Source organism: Euleptes europaea, chromosome 5 (genome assembly GCF_029931775.1).
Source record: "Euleptes europaea isolate rEulEur1 chromosome 5, rEulEur1.hap1, whole genome shotgun sequence".
Taxonomy (NCBI): Eukaryota; Metazoa; Chordata; class Lepidosauria; order Squamata; family Sphaerodactylidae; genus Euleptes; species Euleptes europaea.
In genome coordinates, this window is record NC_079316.1 from 111,945,850 (window position 1) to 111,965,389 (window position 19,540).

A 19,540-nucleotide genomic window follows, 5' to 3' on the forward strand; every position below is an offset into this window, starting at 1 on the left:
GGAAACATTGAGACTAGACTACTGTAATGCACTCCACATAGGTCTCCCCTTGAAGTCAACTCAGAGACTTCAGTTAGTGTAGAATGCCACGCCTGGGCTATTATTGAGAGCTAGATGTAGCGTGCATATTACTCCCATTCTGCAGTCCCTCCAACGGCCACCCATCAGTTACCTGGCTGAATTCAAGGTACTGGCTATCACATACAAAGAGAACCAGTGTGGTGCAGACAGCCAGCGTGCTGCAGTGGTTAAGGGTGGTGAACCCTAATCTGGAGAACCGGGTTTGATTCCCCACTCCTCCACATGAGCGGCGGACTCTAATCTGGTGTACTGGGTTGGTTGGGTGACCTTGGGCTAGTCACAGTTCTCTCTGAACTCTCTCAGCCCCACCTACCTCACAAGGTGTCTGTTGTGGGGAGAGGAAGGGAAGGCGATTGTAAGCTGGTGTGAGTCTTTTAAAGGTCAAGAAAAACGGGTATAGAAACCAACTCTTCTTCTTCTTCCTGGCCTTGGTCCCTCATATCTGTGGGACTGCCTCTCTCCCTATGAGCCCCCCTCATCTGAGCAGGACCAGTTCTCTATGAGCCACTCTGCCAATGGGCGAAATGAATGACTGCCCATACACGTGCATTTTCTGTTAAGGAACAGCCTGTCTGATGAGATCAGGAAGGCTCCTGCTTTCCTGGATTTCCACAAACAGTGCAAAACTGACTTACTCAAACGGGCTTTTTGCACAGGAAATGGGGCTGTACCATAACAAATATAATAATAATATTATTTACTTCCATTATTATTATTATTATTATTATTATTATTATTATTTAATTTTATAATTATGATGATGATTATTAGTAGTCTAAGAAGAAGAATAGTTGGTTTTTTATATGCCGATTTTCTCTACCTTTTAAGGAGAAATAAACCGGCTGGCAATCTCCTTCTCTTCCCCTCCCCACAGCAGACACCTTGTGAGGTAGGTGGGGCTGAGAGAGTTCGGAGAGAACTGGGACTAGCCCAAGGTCACCCAGCTGGCTTCACGTGGACGAGTGGGGAATCCCGGTTCTCCAGATTAGAGTCCGCCGCTCATGTGGAGGAGGGGGGGGGATCAAGCCCAGTAATCGATTCCCCACTGCTTGGCTTTCATTGTCACAGCCAGACCTAAGGCTTCCACGCACTGCTCTACTACCGATTTGTCTCTGCATAGCTGGAGGGGGTGGGGGGGCAAAGAAATAATCAGCTGGGGGTTGTTTGTAGGGGATGCACGGGGGGGGGGGGCGCCTGGGAACAAAGGGCAGCTATCCACTGCGGAGGTTTCCCCGTGTCCTGCTGATTCCTGTGGTGGGTCTCCACATGCTGCTCTACGCGGGCGGGCCACACATAATGGCACCTTCTATCCACAGAAACCAGAGCGGGGTCATAGCCCTGTTCCTCCTGGCAACCCATTCTAGGGTAGGTAGCCAGCCTCCCCGGAGGCTTTCATTTGGGAAACACAGCGCTGTTTATTTCTTGCCGTCGCTCACCTTTCAATATCCCTTCATTCCAAGTTTCTCTCTCAGACCCGGGAACAGAGGAGGCCCTTTCTGTTTCTCTGAATGGGCGTCTCTTTTTTGCCCTGTTCTCAGATGAACGTTTCAGCCTGCGAAATATCCCCCCCCCCAACATACACACACAATTCTCTGGCTTATTCTACTTTAAAGGGTCTCTGTTTAGCGTTCTTTTGCCCCACCTCACGGCAAATAAGAGCTCAAACTGTGTTCAAGAGCCCGCTGCAATGTCTCAGCTCCCGTCTGATACAGGGGAGGGATTGTGTCCTTAGCCACGTCCAAGGAAGGGGGGCCCTCCGAGTCAGCCCTACAGTGTTATAGTACAGCTGGACACAAACACACTATTCAGCAGGCCAAGGCGTGCTTAAAAAGTGGTGTGTGTTTAGTCCACGCTCTTTGAGTAAACACAGGCGACGTAAAGCGTGACTGCTAAAGCGATGCAGGAGAGCTGAACTGAGCTGCTCTGATTTCGAAACTGCCCAACGTGCTCCAGCGGGACCTCCTCTCTCTACTAGGGTTGCCAACCTCCAGGTAGTAGCTGGAGATCTCCTGCTATTACAACTGATCTCCAGCCAATGGAGATCAGTTCACCTGGAGAAAATGGCCACTTTGGCAATTGGACTCTATGGCATTGAAGTCCCTCCCATCTCCAAAACCTGCCCTCCTCAGGCCCCACCCCAAAAACCTCCCACTGGAGCGGGGGGGGGGAACCTAGCAACCCTAAACAGAGCTATTATCTAGTAGATGTTATACACTCTACTAGATACTAGCTGGGTATGTTTAGCCTGAAGAGGAGAAGACTGAGAGGGAATATGATAACCATCTTCAAGTACTTGAAGGGCTGTCATATACAGGAGGGTGCCAAGTTGTTTTCTGTTACCCCAGAAGGTAGGACCAGAACCAACAGGTTGAAATTAAATCAAAAGAGTTTCCGTCTAGACATTAGGGAAGAATTTTCTAATAGTTAGAGTGGCTCCTTGGTGGAACAGCCTTCCTCGGGAGATGGTGAGCTCTCCTTCCCTGGAGGTTTTTAAGCAGAGGCTAGATGGCCATCTGTCAGCAATGCTGATTCGATGACCTTAGGCAGTTCATGAGAGGGAGGGCATCTTGGCCATCTTCGGGCATGGAGTAGGGGTCACTGGGTGTGTGTGGGGGAGGTAGTTGTGAATTTCCTGCAGTGTGCAGGGGGTTTGACTAGATGACCCTGATGGTCCCTTCCAACTCTATGATTCTATGCTTCACTCATTCACTGTATACAAATCGCTATCCCAAATCACTGTATCCAATAATAAAGCAGCTGCCCCCACCCCATCTCCATCACTAAAGCAGCAAAGCCAGGCCGTTCACAGCCAGGGAAGGGGCTCTACCTACGAGGTGGACTTGAAGATTAACTGCAAGAAATTGTCTTCCCTCTCCTCCCCCCAAGCCAAGTAATCTCAAAAGATCTGAACCTTCTTCTGGAAGCCTAGCATGTCGTAAGGAGTCAATGAAAGGTTGGAAACAAAAAGAGGGAAATTTGGGGTGGGCTATGTATGTGTCTTTCTTCTGGCCTATCCCCCGTGAGATCCAGCTCCTTTACTCAAAATGGAAAACCTTTCTAAGAAATAATACTAAATAATGCACACTCTTCCACAGGCGAAAGCAATGTGTTTATATATTTGTTGTAAAACCCAATTATCAGTTGGACCTATTTTGAGTTTTGTCTATTTTGTTACCTGTCTTTTTTAGATTAAAAAAAATTATTGACATGTGCATTAAAGACCCAGGACATGGTTTCCCTAAGTACCCAAACTAATAGGACGTCCAAATTAGACCCTCAGATACACTAGAGACCAAGAGCGCACATGACCAGATGAGCAAAAGAAAAAGAGAGAGGAGCTGTCTTTTGACCCGGAAGCGCTGTGAAGGAGAATTCGTGTGATGCCTTACCGTATCCCCGGGCTGTGGCCTCATGAGGGAGACTTGATCGTAACCCCGCCGAACCAGGGCCCACAAGGCATCCAGCTTGCCCTGAAAAGACAATATTTTTTTTGATGGGAACCAAGCTCCCAAGACAGAGGCAACCCACACGGGGACTGAACTCTTCCCCGGAGTTCTTGATCGGACATCTCATAGCCATGACTGGCACACAGCCAGCTTGGCCTCTGACGTCCCGTGCCCACCTAGTGCCCTCGGCAAGCGGTCCACTGCAGACAGTTCAAGCTTCGTATAGGTACAGGTTTATTGCACATGGTTTATTGCATAAAAAATAATCAAGCAATCCTCAAAACAGAGAAGCTCCAAAGGGAGATTACAACAGAAGCAGGGGGCTAGAGCAACGGCCCTAGGAGGAGCGATTAAAACACTTAGGGCTGTTCAGCTTGGAAAGAAGGCGGATTAGGGGAGACATGATAGAGGTCTATAAAATTATGCATGGTGTGGAGAGAGTGGACAGGGAGAAGCTTTTCTCCCTCTCTCTTAATACCAGAATTCAGGGTCATCTGCTGAAGCTGGCGGATGGGAGATTCAAAACAGACAAAAGGAAGTATTTCTTCACACAACTCATAATTAAATTGTGGAACTCCCTGCCCCAGGACGTGGTGATGGCTGCCAATTTGGAAGGCTTGAAGAGGGGAGTGGACATGTTCATGGAGAAGAGGGGTACTAGTCAAAATGGGTACTAGTCATGATGCATACCTATTCTCTCCAGGATCAGAGAAGCATGTCTATTAGGTGCTGTAAAACACATGCAGGACAATGCTGCTGCTGTTGTCTTGTTTGTGGGCTTCCTAGAGGCACCTGGTTGGCCACTGGGTGAACAGACTGCTGGACTGGATGGGCCTTGATCTGATCCAGCATGGCCTTTCTTATGTTCTTATGTTAAGATTGCTGAAGCTGAGTTCATTCACAAACAGAAAAGCTTCAAGGGGAGATTACAATGTGAGATTGTTGAACCTGAATTCATTAATAAATTCAGAAGAGTGGACTCTCCCAGGGCTGAATAGGGACACAGGATTCTTATCTCACTACAGATTCCTATTTGCTAGCCCTAAGCATTTCTCCCCTGCTCTAATCAAGGGGGTTACATTTTGCATTGTACCTCTGCATCCTGAGTTCCTTCTAGGCAACAACCCTCCCACCTTCTGACCGGGATATAAAGACTCAGAGATCTCCATTCCTCCTTGTATTTAAATGGTTGTCATTGAGAGAAGGGCAGGGCGCTGTTTCCTTTGGTGGTGGAGGATAGGACTGGTAATAATCAGTTTAAAGTACAGGTGGGGAGAGATCTGTGGGATATTGGGGAAAACCTTTTAACGATAAAGGTGGTTCAGTGCCCGGGCTGCTGTTGGTTCTCCCTCCGTGGAGATACTTAAGCAGAGACTCAGCAATTATTTGTCAGGGATACTTTAGATGAGAGTTTCCCAAACTTTTCACCCTTGCAGAACCCTTGAAATAAAATTAATGTCTCAGGGAACCCCTACATATGATTAAGCCTATTCACCACTATTTTTCGCGCAACCCCCTGCTTCGGACCCTTCCAACTTTTTGATTCTGTGAAGGGGGGCCTGACTCTTGAAAGTTTGTACCCTGGAAATCTTGCCGGTCTTTAAGGGGCTTCTGGACTCGACTCATGCTCAAGCATCATGTGCAATGCTTACAGACGCCTATTCCGACCTGTTCTGCTTCCACCTCAGCAGCGGGTGCAGCTCTTCTACACGGCACTTCATCACCAGCAAAGCACGGTTGTAGCTCAGCCTCTGAAATGGCTGCCTCCCCTTTTCCCCTCCATACTGCCAAGCACAGACATTACCTTAATGGGGGTGTACCATCTCCTCTGGGTGGGCGACTTCGGCACATGAGGTCTCTTTGGCTTGGGCTCCCACGGCTCGAATTCGTGTTCCGGCAACTTGATGACAGCGTTTTTGGGCTTCTCCAGTTTCGCCCCTTCCTCCGTCGATCCTCTGTCCCCCCACCTCACCTGATTAAGTTCAGACACACAAGTCAGCGTCCGCCTGCCTAAAACTGCCCTTGCTACTTAAAATACGTCTACTAACTGCTTTCATAAACTCATAGGGGAGAGGCTATGGCTCAGGGGTAGAGCATCTGCTTGGCATGCAGAAGGTCCCAGGTTCAATCCTCGGCATCTCCAGTTAAAGGGACAAGGCAAGTAGGTGATGTTAAAGACCTCTGCTTGAGACCCTGGAGAACTGCTGCTGGTCTGAGTAGACAATACTGACTTTGATGGACCAAGGGTCTGACCCAGTATAAGGCAGCTTCATGTGTTCAAGCCACTGTGCAAATTAACTGTCAGGATAGAAGTCCTGACCTGAATGGGCCAGGCTATTCCGACCTTGTCAGATCTCAGAAGCTAAGCAGGGTCAGAAGACCACTAAGGAAATCCAGGGTCGCTACACAGAGGCAGGCAACGGCAAAAAACCTCCAAACATCTCTTGCCTTGAAAGCTCTACAAAGTTGCTATAAGTCAGCTGCGACTTGACAGCTCTTAATTATTTCCCCTGACCTGGATGACCCAGTCTAGCGGCTGCTGTGAGAAAGGCAAATTCCATGCTGGTCATAATTAGACGAAATAGAGAATAAAACTGCTGCTATGATACTGCCTTTGTAGACATCTATGGTGATACCTCACTTGGAATACTATGTACAGTTCGGGTCACCACACCTAAAAAAGGATATTGCAGAGCTTGAGAAGGTGCAGAAAAGAGCAACCAAGATGACCAGGGGCTAGAGCAACTGCCCTATGAGGAGCGGTTAAAGTGCTTAGGACTGTTTAGCTTGGAAGGAAGGAGGTTAATGGGAGACATGATAGAGGTTTATAAAATTATGCATGGTGTGGAGAGAGTGGACAGGGAGAAGCTTTTCTCCCTCTCTCTTAATACCAGAATGCAGGGTCATCTGCTGAAGCTGGAGGGTGAGAGATTCAAAACAGACAAAAGGAAGTATTTCTTCACACAACTCATAATTAAATGGTGGGATTCCCTGCCCCAGGATGTGGTGATGGCTGCCAATTTGGAAGGCTTGAAGAGGGGAGTGGACATGTTCATGGAGGAGAGGGGTACTAGTCAAAATGGGTACTAGTCATGCTGCAAACCTATTCTCTCCAGGATCAGAGGAGCATGCCTATTGCATTGGGTGGTTAGGAACACAGGCAGGACAATGCTGCTGCAGTCGTCTTGTTTGTGGGCTTCCTAGAGGCAACAGGTTGGCCACTTTGTGAACAGACTGCTGGACTTGATGGACCTTGGTCTGATCCAGCATGGCCTTTCTTATGTTCTTAATCTCAGAAGCTAAGCAAGGATGTCTCCGGTTAGTACTTGGATGGGAGACCACTAAGAAAGTCCAAGGTCGCTATGCAGAGGCAGGCAATGGCAAAACCACCTCTGTTTGTCTCTTTCTTTGAAAGCTCTACAGCAGGGGTGTCAAACATAAGGACCCTTGAGAGCTTTTATCCTGCCCACGAGCCAGCCAGCCCGATCTGGGCTGGCGAGGCATGGCCAGGCCCGACCAAGTTACATTTATGTCATATCCGGCCCTCGTAACAATTGAGTTTGACACCCCCTGCTCTGCAGGGCTGCCATAAGTCGGCTGCAACTTGACACCACTTGACACCACCATGGCAGTCCGGCATGGAATGCAGGTCATGGCAAGCAACTTGATCTTTACTAGCAACAATCTCAGTGCCACCAGGTGCACCTATAAGCGGCACCAATTTTGTCCACAGTGAACGTCCTAAAGTGTAAAGGGAGATTCATGTATGGGACAGGCTTCCTCAGAAGGTGGTAAGCTCTCCTTCCCTGGAGGTTTTTAAGCAGAGGTTAGATGGCCATCTGTCAGCAAGCCTGATTCTATGACCTTAATCAGATGATGACAGGGAGGGCATCTTGGCCATCTTCTGGGCATGGAACAGGGGGTCACTGGGGGTGTGGGTGGGGGGAGGTTGTTCTGAATTTCCTGCATTGTACAGGGGGTTGAACTAGATGACCCTGGTGGTCCCTTCCAACTCTATGATTCTATGAAAACATGTGAGACAACTAACCTCCATTCTCTTGATGCCCCCAACACCTCTTCCCCCATAATAAGAGGCATCCACCGTCGGCCATTTTTTCTTTGGCAACCCGTCTTCGTCATCTGACTCCTGTGGGGCAGATGTGGGGGGAGAGAGAGAGAGAGATTATTTCTACAGTTTGGGGCTTGGTCAACAAGCAGACGTCTGAAATCTTTCTCCTCAGCTTTGCCTGTTGGCATTCCTCGTCTGGCAGCAAACAGAAGCCTCTTGTTTGGCCAGCTGGGCAGAGAAAGAGGCGGCTCCACGCCTCTTGAGGGAAGGCAATGTCTCCGCGGTCAAAAGCACATAAAGCAACAGTATTCCCTCTAGCTGCCGAGGAGCAAAACGGAGATGCATTGTACATGACACCGCCAGCTGTCTGGCTGCGCTTCTAGAATGCAAAACAATCCATGCTCAAATTAAGCCATTTTTATACGCTATCTGTATGCTTTATGCCCTGACCTGGATTGCCCCAGCTGGCCCAATCCCATCCTATCTGGGAAGCTAAGCAGGGTTACTACTTGGGTGGGAGACCACCAAGGAAGTCCAAGGGATGCTACGCAGAGGTAGGCAATGTCAAACCAATTCTGAACGTCTCTTGCTGAGTAAGAATGAGCATAACAGGGCTACCCAGCAGACTCTACCATGTCCCACTCTGTTCTCCTGGGCAGAGTTACTACCCTGTAGCCCAAAGGCATCAGCAAGCCAGCCGAAAGAGAACGATCAAGCATTGCTGAGTCTGCACCACTGGTGGGAGGAGGAGGAAGAAGAACTGGTTTTTATACCCTGATTTTCTCTGCCTTTAAGGAGTCTCCAAGTGGCTTACAGTCACCTTCCCTTCCCCTCCCCACAACAGACACCTTGTGAGGTAGGTGGGGCTGAGAGAGTTCGGAGAGAACTGTGACCAGCCCAAGATCACCCAGCAGGCTTCAAGTGGAGGAGTGGGGAATCGAACCCGGTTCTCCAGATTAGAGTCCGTCGCTCTCAACCACTGCACCACACTGGAGGCAGGTCACCACAAAATCCTTCCCATAAACAGGTTCCTTAAAGCCCAGGATGCCTGCATGCCCCTCAAAAGACTTACCGGCTCTGGGGGTGGCGGAGGCGGGGGCTCCTTGATGACCTGAAAGACACACAGGGCTGTCACTGCCTGCTGGCTCCCACCCACCCACCCATCTCCAGGAGAGTTGGACTTTGCAATAAGGAAGTTTGCAGAGCCGGCTTCTTTGGGGGGCGGGCAGGGGGACGAGGACTCTTAGCAAACTTATAACATTCTACCCCATTGGGGGCCAATTACTGCAACATGGGGCGCGAACTGAACTCCACCCAGGCAGAGCTCGATGTGAGAGAGAATAGCTTCCCTTAGCGGTGCTTTCTCACTTGCTGAAGAACACACTTTCAGTGGACTTTGCAACTTGATTTTGCTGCGGGAGATGGCAAAATCCGCTCAGAAGCCATCCCTGAAGTGCACTGAAAGTGGATGGAAAAAGCACATTCTTCGGTGTGCGTGAAGGCAGCAGACACAAAAGAACACGTGAGATCTGAGCCAGGGCTTTCCCAGCCTGCAATTCACACTGCCCGTGTGTCCTGTTTTGATACTGCTTCTCGTCCTTAATCGAAGCGGTTTACATTAAAGCAAGGGCACTCGTCCAAAAGCTGCATTTGGTGGCTGTAACTCCTTGTCCATTACACAATATGGGACAAACAACTTGCAGTTAAATGCATGCCCAATGAAGTTCCCCCGGCACATTTTTCAAACCCAGCACTCAGCAAAGACGCCACTCGTCCTCTGAACCCACAGGCAAGAGCAAATCCTGGGGGGGGGGGCGGGATCTTGGCTCAGAGACCCTCTCTCTGACCCCTGCTGATTCCAAGCTGTTTTGGGCAAGCCTTCAGAATGGGGTTGCCAACCTCCCAGTGGTGGCTGGAGATCTCCTGGGATTTCAACTGATCTCTGGGTGACAGATCCCCTCTGGCCACCGGTGTGTGTGTGTGGGGGGGGGGTAAGGTTGCCAGATCCAGGTTGGGAAACACCTGGATATTTGGGGATGGAGCCTGGGCAGGACAGGGACCTCAGAGAGGTACAATGCCGTGAAGCCCACCCTTCAAAGCATCCATTTTCTCCCGAGAAACTGATCTCTGGAGATGAGCTGTAATTCCAGGGGGATCCCCAGGTCCCACCTGGAGGCTGGCATCCCTACTCTTTTGTGTCAGGCTGCTATGAAAAAGCAACCAGCTGTTCAGAAAGGTAGGGGGCTCAAGCTTTCTTGGACCCCATGCTGTTTTTTTTCCTGCCCTCCTCCTGGGTGTTAACCCTCCCCACCAGCCAAGCAGCATCCCACACTTACCACGGTACAGCAGAGAGGCCAGAACCACCAGAGAAGCGCGAAGGTCAGGAGCAGGAAGAGAATTAACAGGGCGATGAAGAGAACCGTCCCACTGAACTGCAAGCAAGACAGACACCCCCAAGTTAACATTATAGGGCTGCCGGCTGCGGGTTAGAAAATCCCTGGAGATTTGAGGGTGGAGCCTGGGGAGGGCAGGGTTTGGGGAAGGGAGGGACCTAAGAAGGTTACAACACTACAGCCATTGATGCAGGGCTGTTTCCTTGCGGTCACCCCGCAGACTGCTTTGAGTATGCTTGCATTTTCCGACCATCAGAGGTCGCCTCGCTCTCCCCGTGCTTTTCCCGCGTTTCCCGGATTCGTGTTTAGCCAGCATTCAGAAAACGTGGGGAAAACGCAGAGAAATGCGTGGGGAGAGCGAGGCGACCTCTGACAGTTGGAAAATGCAAGCATACTCAAAGCAAACCCTCGAAGTAGGACTTCTGGGGAGTTTGCTTGCCAATAAAGGCGACCGCTCAACAGCTCCCAACACATCTGGATTTCCCTTTCAGTGCCCAAAGTGTCAAGGCATTTAGCTGCCTTCAGCAGCAGCAGCAGCAGAAGAGTTGATTTTTATATACTGACTTTCTCTACCACTTAAGGGAGAATCAAACCAGCTGACAATCACCTCCCCTTCCCCTCCCCACAACAGACACCCTGTGAGGTAGGTGGGGCTGAAAGAGTGTGACTAGCCCAAGGTCATCCAGCTGGCTTTGTGTGCAGGAGTGGGGAAACAAATCCAGTTCTCTAGATTAGCCTCCGCCGCTCATGTGGAGGAGCGGGGAATCAAACCCGGTTCTCCAGATCAGAGCCCACCGCTCCAAACCACTGCCCTTAAGCACCACACCACGCTGGCTCTCAGTAAGAAGAAAAGCAACAGGGGAAGACGGAGCTAAAGGGCCCCAAGATGGAGATAATCCCAAAGCGAGAAGAGAGCCCAGCACAGCGAAGCGGCACACTTACTGCGTCAGGGGCAAGAGTGAGGCCAGCAGAGGAGAAGAGCCAAGGCAGCTATTCCCAGGCAAGAAGGGGGGGGGGAAGGTAACAGGAGGAGGATTCTGCCAAAAGAAAGGGAAAGAACGAGAGCTCGCAAGAGTTACAAGATAAGATGACAAATATATTTGCAAAATAGGTTTGCTCTGATCTGGGCCACTCTTTGCCGCAAACTCCCCAGAACCCCCAGAGCTTCCGGAGCCCACAAAGGTACACTTGGACCAAGGGATACCTGGACCCCCTGCCCCTCAGCGCCCCCAGCAGCTGACCAGCGTTTCGGCTGCAGGGGAGGAGCAGCGAACACCCCAGAAGATAAGAGATAGAATTCAACGACATCTGAACACACTGGGAAAATGGTCAGATGTGAACAGGATGCAATTCGTTATTGTCTTATCTCTATTTGAAATCATTTTCCTGTAGATTTTTCCTGCCAATCCTTGTTTTGATTTTTGCATTTCTTTATTTATTTCTTCCATTGGTTCCTCTGACCATATTTCCCCTTTTTCGTTAATCATTTTAACCCTTCTATAAAGGCCTGTTGTTTTTAGCCAATGTTGCTTGCTATCTCTTCTACTATCTCCTGTAAAGGTTTTAGGGTTCCTCCTCTGTACATATCTCCCAATCTATAATATCCTTTTGACCTTAGGGTTTCCCACCATTTACTTCTCTCATTTCAGTATGTATAGTCTCTAGCGGAGCTCATCTTGAAGTCCTTCCTAGCCATAAAGGTTGCCATTTATTCCATACCTCTAGTGCTGTACGTCTGGGACCTATAGTTAATTTTAAATCTTTACTTAAGACTTTTGAGAAAATGCCAAATCTTCCTATGTCACTGTTAATCTTATTTTCAAATCTAAACCATTTCTGGTGACTTTCTTCTCCTATCTCTAATAATGACTTTAATTGAAAGGCGGCGTTGTAGCTATTCAGATCCGGGGTACCCCAACCCAATTCTGATCTAAGGCTATATGAACAGGATGCAATTCAACAAGGATAAGTGCCGAGTTCTACATCTGGGTAACAGAAATGAGGGGCATGCATACTGGACGGGGGATACACTTCTGGGCAGCAGTGTGCGTGAACAAGATCTTGCGGTACGGGTGGACCGTACGTTAAATATGAGCAGCCAGTGTGATGCAGCAGCAAAAGCCAATGCAATCTTGGGGTGCCTCAACAGAGACAGAACATCCGGATCACAAGATGTCATAGTTCCGCTGTACACCGCATTGGGTAGGCTGCACCTGGAGTATTGGGTGCAGTTGTGGAGGCCTCACTTCAAAAAAGATGTGGACAGAATCGAGTGGGTGCAGAGGAGAGCAATGAGGCAGTCTTTAAGCAGAGGCTGGACAAACACTTATCAAATATGCTCTAGGCTGATCCTGCATTGAGCAGCGGGGTTGGACTAGATGGCCTATATAGCCCCTTCCAACTCTGTGATTCTATGATTCTAACTCTTGGCCTTCAGGTGGGACAAGAAGCAGAGTCTTGTGAGATCTTCCTAATGTGGTTTTATCCTCCCTCCCAGCCAGCCAGAGTCCGTGCCTCTGTTCCTTCCCGTTCCAGGGGCTGTCCGCCCGGCGCAGACTTACACAGCGGGTGCTGGTGATGCTGACGGAACTGCTGACAAACGTCAGGCCGCTGTTCATGCTGACTTGCAGGTAAACCACCCTGGAGCAGGAGCAGAAAGAGAAATGCATCAGAGCTACCATCCACCAGTCGCTCTTGCCCTGGACGTCCAGCTCCCAGAGAATCTGCTTTCCACGGCCTCAGAAATCACTGCCTCAAGAATCTGTGCTCTTGCCCATTCAGGCTGGCTGAGCAGAGCAGGACTCATTCTGGAAACTGTGGGGGTGAGCCCCTGCCAACAACAGACCCCTGCCCCGGAAGGACTGCTATGAGCCAGCCCTGCCAACTGGATAAGCACCACACACAAGAAGAAGAGGAAGAGGAAGGAGGAGGAGGAGGAAGAGGAAGAAGGAGAAGGAGGAGAAAAGTTGGTTTTTATATACCGACTTTCTCTACCTTTTTAAGGAGAATCAAACCGCCTTACAATCTCCTTCCCTCCCTCTCCCCACAACAGACACCCTGTGAGGTAGGTGGGGCTGAGAGAGCTCTAAGAGCTGTGACTAGCCCAAGGTCACCAAGCTGGCTTCATGTGGAGGAGTAGGGGAACCAACCCGGTTCACCAGATTAGAGTCCACCGCTCACGTGGAGGAGTGGGGAATCAAACCCGGTTCTCCAGATTAGAGTCCACTGCTCTTAACCCCTACACCCCGCTGGCTCTGACTGGCACCCCATGCTCTGAGGCCTGGTGGGAATTAAACAGGCTCTTGACTTAGGGCCCAATGAGACATTACGGCAGCCAGAGGTCCAATCCTCTTCTAAATGTGAGTCACCCTGAAGAAAAGACCAGAACGTTCAGGTTTCGAAGTTCTGGAGAGACATCTGGGTTAGGGAAATTCTGCAAGAATCGCCAGTGGAAGCTCACTGAAGAACCAGCCTGTGCTTCTGCAGTCAAAAGCCGCCAACCTTCCCCGCCACTGAGTGTCAACAAGCTCTCCTTCAGCTGTGCCATCTGGGGAAAAGTCCCAAGCGCCAATCTTAGCTTTGACCCCAAATGTGGAAACGCGCTCTACTCACTGTCCAACGTCTTCTATCACGGGAGCAGGGCACAGTAAGTACGTGTCTTGAACAACGGTCGGCTTTTCATCTGAAGGAAAGAAACCAAGAACCAATCATTGCTTTGTACACACTGAACAGAATTGGAAACCCAGGAGAAGTGGCCCAAAGGCCAACCTAGAGGAGAAAGTGAAGACAGATGACCGGCTCTTCTAGCTCTTTCAGCGTTGCTTAAATAGCGCCAGTGGGGTGGTGGGAAGAACCATCAAATCACAACTGACTCATGGTGACCCTGTAGGGTTTTCAAGGCAACAGATGTTCAGAGGTGGTTTGCCATTGCTGCCTCCACGTGGGCTGAGAGAGTTCGGAGAGAACGGTGACTGGACCAAGGTCACCCAGCAAGCTTCGTGTGGAAGAGTCGGGAATTGAATAAGAACATAACATAAGAAAGGCCCTGCTGGATCAGACCAAGGCACACAGTGGCCAACCAGGTGCCTCTAGGAAGCCACACACCAGACGACTGCAGCAGCACCATCCTGCCTGTGCTCCACCGCACCCAAAATAATAGGCATGCTCCTCTGATACTAGAGAGAATAGGTATGCAGCATGACTAGTATCCATTCTAACTAACAGCCATGAATACCCCTCTCCTCCATGAATATGTCCACTCCCCTCTTAAAGCCTTCCAAGCTGGCAGCCATCACCACATCCTGGGGCAGGGAGTTTCACAATTTAACTATCTGTTGTGTGAAAAAATACTTCCTTTTATCTTTTTTTAATCTCTCACCCTCCAGCTTTAGCAGATGACCCAGTGTTCTAGTATTATGGGAGAGGGAGAAAAACTTCTCCCTGTCCACTCTCTCCAAACCATGCATAATTTTATAGACCTCTATCATGTCTCCCCTCAGCCGCCTTCTTTCCAAGCTAAACAGCCCTAAGTGTCTTAACCGCTCCCCATAGGACAGTTGCTCTAGGCCCCTAATCCTTTTGGTTGCTCTTTTCTGCACCTTCTCAAGCTCTGTAATATCCTTCTTTAGGTGTGGTGACCAGAACTGTACACAGTATTCCAAGTGCGGTCTCACCATAGATTTGTACAAGGGCAGTATGATATCAGCAGTTTTATTCTCTATTCCTCGTCTAATTATGGCCAGCATGGAATTTGCCTTTTTTACAGCAGCCGCACACTGGGTTGACATCTTCATTGAGCAATTCACTCCCGGCCGGGAGGCACAGATCTGTTCCACCCCCCACCCCGCGCGCCTTCAGGGAAGCCCCCTGAAGGCGCGCGGGGGGCCCTTTAAACAGATCTGTGCCTCCCGGCCGGGAATAAATTTGTGCCTCCCAGTCGGGAGGCACAGATTTATTTAAAGGGCCCCCCGCGCGCCTTCAGGGGAGCCCCCTGAAGGCGCGCAGGGGGGCCGAATTTTCCCCTGAACTCCGGATCTCGCCCGAATTTCAGGGATCCGAAGTGGGGGAGTTCGGACTTCGGCACAGCCCAAATCAAAACGGGCTGAATTTTGCCGAATCCGAATTTTACTGATTTTTTTCCCCCAACAGCCCTATCAAGAGGCATCAAAATCCTGCTCTCCCCTTGCTCTTCACCACGGCACTGTCTGGAAGAAGTACGCCTGACTCTCCACCCACAGCAGAACAGCACCTTCCATAAGGTTGCCAGCTCTGGGTTGGGAAATACCTGGAGATTTTGGAGTGGAGCCTGAGGAGGGCAGGATTTGGAGGGGGGGAGAGACTTCAATGGAGTATTTAAAAAAAGCGGCCATTTTCTCCAGGCGAACTGATCTCTGTTGCCTGGAGATCAGTTGTAAACAGCGGGAGATCTCCTGCCATCCCCTGGAGGTTAGCAACCCTCACCCCCAACCCGCCAACTGGCTGACTTACTGAGCGTCACTGTACTGTTGATCTTGAAGCTGCAGAGTACTTGTTCGGGATTCCTGGCATGGTAAAAGCCGTTGCCTTTCACCACCACTTGGTAGGATTCTGCAAAGACCAAATAATTCTGAGATTAGAAAGAAGAGGTCTCCGTGCAAGGGACATGGGGTGCCTCAGGAAGGGGCAGAGGCCCAAGCGGTGCTTGGCGCCCAGGAGGTTCCAGGATCAATCCCCAGCATCTCCAGCTGAAAAAAATGTATTCATTTAAAGTATATTTTTAGCCACTTTCCTACTTTGCAGAACTTAAGGCAGATTACAATGTAAATAATACCACAGTTATTTTATCTACCTACCACAGTTTAAAACCTCCAGTTAGGACGGCTAACAAATAAAAATGACATTAGTCAAATGCAGTCCTAAATAGAAGCCATGATATTTCATGTTCACGCTAATTCCTTCCTATCCAGGGGCTGTTGAAGGCAAAGGAAGAAGTTGGTTTTTATGTTCCAACTTTCTTACCACTTAATGAAGAATCAAACTGGCTTACAATCACCTTCCCTTCCCCACAACAGACGCACTAGGCAGTAAGTGGGGCTGAGAGACCTTGGAGAGAACTGTGACTAGCGCAAGGTCACCCAGCTGGCTTCATGTGTAGGATGGGGAAACCAACCCGGTTCATCAGATTAGCATCTGTCACTCATGTGGAGGAGTGGGGAATCAAACCCAGTTCACCAGATTACAGCCCACCACTCCAAACCACGGCTCTTAACCACTACACCACGCTGGCTCTCTAGGAATAGAACACGCTGTTTGTTTTGCAATCTGTTGGCGACCCCAATGTTAATATATTAAAAACACATAACCCCCACAGTTAAAAATCTCAATTAGGAACTGCCAATAAATAAAAACCAAATTAGTCAAATGCAGTCCCAAATGCAACTGTCTTCAACTGCCTCCTGAAGATCGAAAGGGAGGGGGCCAGGTGCATCTTCCTGGGGAGGTTGTTTCATAATTGTGGGGCTGCCACCGAAAAGGCCCTCTCTCGTGTGCCCAGTAGACAAGCATCTTCGATTGGTGGGGCCTTTGCTAGGCAACACTCTTTGGCCATTGATTGGTTGGCTGTGCAGATTTTTTAAAAATGTGCTGTGGGGCAGCTAATAACAAAGCAACAAGGATCTTCACTGCTGGCTGAAGTTAAACTGCAGCAGCCATTTTGTGAGTGGCTCCACCTCCTGCAGCAGCCATTTTGTGGCTGGCTCCGCCTCCTGCAGCAGCCATTTTGTGGCTGGCCCCACCTCCTGTGGCAGCCATTTTGTGGCTGGCTCCACCTCCTGCAGCAGCCATTTTGTGGCTGGCCCCACCTCCTGCGGCAGCCATTTTGTGGCTGGCCCCACCTCCTGTGGCAGCCATTTTGTGGCTGGCTCCACCTCCTGCAGCAGCCATTTTGTGGCTGGCCCCACCTCCTGCGGCAGCCATTTTGTGGCCGCGCCCACCCTGTTGTGTCAGAATTCCAAAGGTGCCTGCAGGATCAAAAAGGCTGGGGATCCCTGACCTACATGAAATAGAAAAGAATGCTCTTCAAATCTGTATTTTGAATCAGTCATCTAATAATGTGGACCAGTATGAATTTGCTATTTAGACATATTCTAAATGATGCTTGTTAATATGGATGCTGCGGTAATGCCTTGTTTTCTAACCAGGATACTTTAGTTCCATTGGAGCAGAAAATTATCCATAAGGCTCCCAAAATTTAATTTTTTTGCATATATTTTCGGGGGGGAGGGGAGGGAGAGGAGCTATATTTGACTGGCTACATAAATCCTCACTAAAGCTTTTTGGAAGGCAAAAAGAGGCTGGATATGAAAACTCTTGTGCTAGCTAGTTACAGATTTCTCAATTTGGATCTGCATCTAACGCAGCTTCTATGTTCAGCTGCACATTTGTGTGTGCATCCCGCTGAAATGAATGGGCGAAAACGCACGGCCTCGTTAGCCTCCTTTATTTCCTGTTTCAGCCAGGATTCAGCCAGGGTCGAACTCATGTTCGGTGAAACACGTGTTCGATTCTGGCTGAATCCTAGCTGAAACAGGGAATAAAGGAGGCTAAAGCGACCGTGCGTTTTCGCCCAGTGTCTTCATTTAGATGAGTATTCTTTCCCTAGATTTAACAGCCATTAGCTATTCATCCGCAATTTCACACTTTTTTAAAAAAGTGAAAATGAAGATTAATTTCTTCTTGACGCTATAAAGAGAATAGTTGCCACATCTCTTGCACAATTCTCCTATCTATTTGATAGCAGATAACGTGGTATCAGCTTCTCAGAAAGTGTCATTAGCTGTTTTATCCAGGGAGTGATATATTTATTTTGTGCAATATTGTTTTGTGATCGTGTTAAAACGATGTGAGCTAGGGAGACTACTTGGTCTGGACAAAATGGGCATTTGCCTTCATCTGCAATAATTTTATTGTGTCTCAGCTGAGTCTAAGGCATTACAACTTGCCAATAAAAAGGCTCATCTATACTTGTGAATTTTTAACCTCCGGAAATAGTCTGGCGAGGAAAAAGTACCATCAAATGGTACCTGGAAGAAGAGAGGTGAACATTTACAGCTTGCTTTCCGAATACTATTCCTTGCAGCTTTCAATCGCTCAGTTGGGAGGGAAAATCTTTTGTCTAACCTACAAGACATAGAGATATCTGAACACAGAGATATCTGAAATTAACAACTGACCCAAATCAGGAGCTGTTGATGGCTAAAAGGAGTACTGAAATTTAATAACACATTGATGGAATTGGTGCAGCCTTATATATGAATACCAGCACTTCTTTTCTTTAAAAACAAAAAAAGCTGTCTGTGCGTGTAGATAGATGGACACAAGCACAGAGGAAATTACCCACGTAACGCCTTCCTTCTCCAACCGCACACCCATTAAGGGGAAGGTAAATTGCAACACACCCCAGGTGCGTGTTCGTAGAAGGAAAGCGGTTCAAACACGACTTGGACTTTGGTTCTCTCTTAAGTCAACTGCTAAACACTCCATGAAAGGCAGACTTCAATTATTCCATTTGCCGCAAAGTTATTCGTGTGTTCTCCATTCAAAACAGTGAAAAGGACTGTTGAAATCACGACTCGTTGCGATTCGTAAGAGGACGTGCCTGGAAACACACAGAGAACTGCGAGAACTGCCTTGCCAGTAACGCGGATTTCTCCTCCCTTCGCTCCGACCTCCACGCTCTATTTCATTCTCTTGCTTCGGCTGCCCATTTCTAAAACACCGAATCTCTTTCTCCCCCCCCACCCCTCAATCAAAGGGGTATGAGTGAAAGGCCCAGCAATTCTTCTCGATGGCTGACCAGACAGCCACTTGGATTCATGGCTCGTGCTCCCCTGAGGAGAGGGGCTTCTCGTCTTCGTGCAGTCCAGCTCTGCTCCGGAAAACGCCGGCCTGTTGAAATGGCTAATTCTATTTAATTTGGGGCCATGGCGTCCTTTTCTTCCTTAGTTACTGTCAGATTCAAAAATTCTGATTTTGACAAGACAGCGGGAGGGGAAAAGGTCAGCCCGGGCCTAAGCTGGTGTGCGCTGGCTGGCCTGTCGGCTTTGCTTCCGCGACTCTGACGAGGAGCTGACGGTTTGCATCCGCACCTGGGAGTTGACATGGCTGGTTGGGTGCCGCGTCCAGCCCTGCCTTTCCAGCCAGCCAGCCAATGGGGAGCGTCGGTGGAAGCCGCTGGAAACCCGGACTCCAAACGGAGTGGCTCTGTGCAGGCAGAGCATCTTTTGGTCGCTTTCAGGCGAGGATAACCGAGAGACCCCCCCCCCTCCACCCGCATGCAAAGATTACGCTACAAGCAGAGGACTACCAGTCGGCAGGGCCACAAAACAAGGAGCGCACCAGCAGCGTCATCAACAAGACAGGCATAGCATCTAGACACAAGACGTGATAGTACCACTGTCTACTGCCCTGGTCAGACCCCATTTGGAGTGTTGTGTCCAGCTCTGGAGGCTTTTTTATAGGCAGGACATCGAAGCTTTAGAGCATGTGCAGAGGAAAGCAAAGAGGATGACTGG

The 19,540-nt window shown here is 49.3% G+C and overlaps 1 protein-coding gene across 1 annotated transcript in view; it reads right to left on the minus strand.

Moving 5' to 3' along the window:
* ANTXRL (ANTXR like) overlaps nucleotides 1–19,540 on the minus strand; it is a 47,525-nt gene that overhangs the window by 9,679 nt on the left and 18,306 nt on the right. Inside the window, exons 10-17 of the mRNA XM_056849797.1 lie at nucleotides 15,477–15,575; nucleotides 13,602–13,671; nucleotides 12,551–12,629; nucleotides 9,933–10,028; nucleotides 8,669–8,707; nucleotides 7,576–7,674; nucleotides 5,332–5,499; nucleotides 3,471–3,551 (exon numbers count right to left, since the gene is read on the minus strand). Coding sequence (XP_056705775.1) covers nucleotides 3,471–3,551; nucleotides 5,332–5,499; nucleotides 7,576–7,674; nucleotides 8,669–8,707; nucleotides 9,933–10,028; nucleotides 12,551–12,629; nucleotides 13,602–13,671; nucleotides 15,477–15,575 — 731 coding nt within the window. The remainder of the gene's footprint in view (nucleotides 1–3,470; nucleotides 3,552–5,331; nucleotides 5,500–7,575; nucleotides 7,675–8,668; nucleotides 8,708–9,932; nucleotides 10,029–12,550; nucleotides 12,630–13,601; nucleotides 13,672–15,476; nucleotides 15,576–19,540) is intronic.